Consider the following 2,191-nt stretch of genomic DNA (forward strand, 5'->3'; position numbering starts at 1 on the left):
GCAACTTTAAATGAGAAGATATAACTTATTTTAACACTTTACATTCATTATAGTTAATACATTATTGTAAAATAGTTCTCTCTTAATGTCCTATACATTGGTAGGATTAACTTCTTAAAGTACAAACGTATGATTTACATTCCTGGATATACACTGGATGGGATTAAATGCATCATGCAATAGAAGTATCTTCATACCCAGGCATTATTCACATTAGTCAAGATACGAGGTTATCTTAGGCATCCATCAGTGGTTGAATGGATATAAAAATGTGATATGTGCACTTTATATGAAGTGTGAAATTCTTATCAGGATTTAGTGGCTCACACTTTCTAAGCAGGAGGATGAGATCCAGAGGTTTGGAAATTGAAGCCTGGGAAAGAAAAGTCTGTGAGAGGGAGGAGGTAACAAGTTGGGTAAGAAATATTCTTACTGCCTTATGTATGAAACTGTAACCTGCCTGTACATCACTTTGACAATAAAGAAATGAAATAAAAAAGGTTTCCATCTCCAAAATAGCAAAAAGCAGACTGAAGGCACAGGTAGAATAGTAGAACACATGCAGAGCAAAGCCCTTATTACTCCTCAGGATTGACACAAAAATGGAGAAAGTAGTTCTGCCATTTGAAAGAAAATAGATGGGTCATCCCTTGTCACAGAAGTTGGGAGGCCGCGGCTGGGACGATGAGGCAGAAGCACTACCTGGAGGCGGCGGCGTGAAGTCTATGCGAGAGCTGCCTGGGCCAAGCCCGCTACCTCCTATAATAGCACCTTTGAAGGAACATGTCCATACTGTTTTTCAGTTGTTGATTTTGGATAATGCTCGAGTGCGCCTCAAACCCAAGGCCAAATTGACACCCAAAATACAGAAACTTCTTAATCAACAAGCAAGAAATTATGCACTCAGTTTCAAAGCAGCAAAAATTGTGAAGAAGTACAAGAACTCCAAAAGTGTATTGTTGATTATTTGCAAAACAAGCAACAGAACAGTTAAGCACCCTGGTAAAAGTAGAAGCTTTTTGTCAGCCTTGAAAAGCAATCTTGCCAGTCCTGTCAGTAAAGTCAGCCCAATGGGGCCAGAGAAGACTCCACGTTCTGCAAATCAAAATCCTGGTGTAGCTGGTTGTGAAAGCAAGAGCCCAGCATTGATTTTCAGAACACCTGTATCCGGACAATCAACACCCATTCGCTCCTCAAAGAATATGAGCAAAAGAAAGAAACATTTCTCTCAACTAAAAATGTTGCTTAGTCAAAATGAATCTACAAATATTCCAAAGGCCGACTTCAGAAATTTCTTATCTTCACTGTGAAGAGGAAACTTTGAAAGAAATGTATAGTCTTAATTCCTGAAAGTAAAATTAGTAAACAACCTTTTTACTTTTATTCTTTAAATTTATGGAAACTCAGTCCAAGGACAAACTTTCTGGCAGCCGTCAGTATTTATAGGGAGAATGTATCATTTGATTGAGTAACTGAAACCTCAGAGGTGGTTATGAGGACCAAAAAATATATAACAAAGGATAGGTGGCCATTGAATATTATTTACTTTATCCTCTTGTTTTTGCAATTTTCATTATTGATGTCATTTTCTTCCAAAAGGAAATTGAGACTTAGAAGGTCTTTTCACTCCTGAGCTTCTTCCATATGTTGGTAATTTTATTGCTAATTCAGAAGAGGAGCCAAGTGTGTCCGTATTTTCTCACAGTCATGCTCACAATTATAGTAAAATTCAAACAAATAAAACCTATATAATAAAAAAAGAAAAGAAAATAGATGGTAATGAAAAAAATTATATTAAGTTAACTAAGCCAGACTTCAAAAGATAAATACAGTACGTGTGCTCATATACCCAATATAGACTTTTAAAACAGCTATAGAAGGGGCTGGGGATATAGCCTAGTGGCAAGGATGCCTGCTTTGGATACACGAGGCCCTAGGTTCGATTCCCCAGCACCACATATACAGAAAACGGCCAGAAGCGGCGCTGTGGCTCAAGTGGCAGAGTGCTAGCCTTGAGCGGGAAGAAGCCAGGGACGGTGCTCGGGCCCTGAGTCCAAGGCCCAGGACTGGCCAAAAAACAACAACAACAAAAAAACAGCTATAGAAGGAAGACTGGGAAAAGAAAGGGATTGGTGGAAGGGAGGATGAAAGAAGGTAAGAGAGTGAATATATTCTGTATGGGGTACATCAT

The 2,191-nt window shown here is 38.7% G+C and overlaps 1 protein-coding gene across 1 annotated transcript; it reads left to right on the forward strand.

The window, feature by feature from the left end:
• Window positions 1-650: 650 nt before the first annotated feature.
• LOC125350047 (UPF0711 protein C18orf21-like) lies at window positions 651-1,756 on the forward strand. Its single transcript, XM_048344302.1, has one exon. It carries the CDS (start codon window positions 726-728, stop codon window positions 1,308-1,310), a length of 585 nt encoding a protein of 194 aa, XP_048200259.1. The 5' UTR covers window positions 651-725; the 3' UTR covers window positions 1,311-1,756.
• The last annotated feature ends 435 nt before the right edge of the window (window positions 1,757-2,191 follow it).

Source organism: Perognathus longimembris, chromosome 4, assembly GCF_023159225.1.
Source record: "Perognathus longimembris pacificus isolate PPM17 chromosome 4, ASM2315922v1, whole genome shotgun sequence".
Classification (NCBI taxonomy): domain Eukaryota; kingdom Metazoa; phylum Chordata; class Mammalia; order Rodentia; family Heteromyidae; genus Perognathus; species Perognathus longimembris.

Excerpts from the sequence above, each read along its gene's own strand:
- LOC125350047 (XM_048344302.1), top strand. The coding sequence starts at position 726 with ATGCGAGAGCTGCCTGGGCCAAGCCCGCTACCTCCTATAATAGCACCT.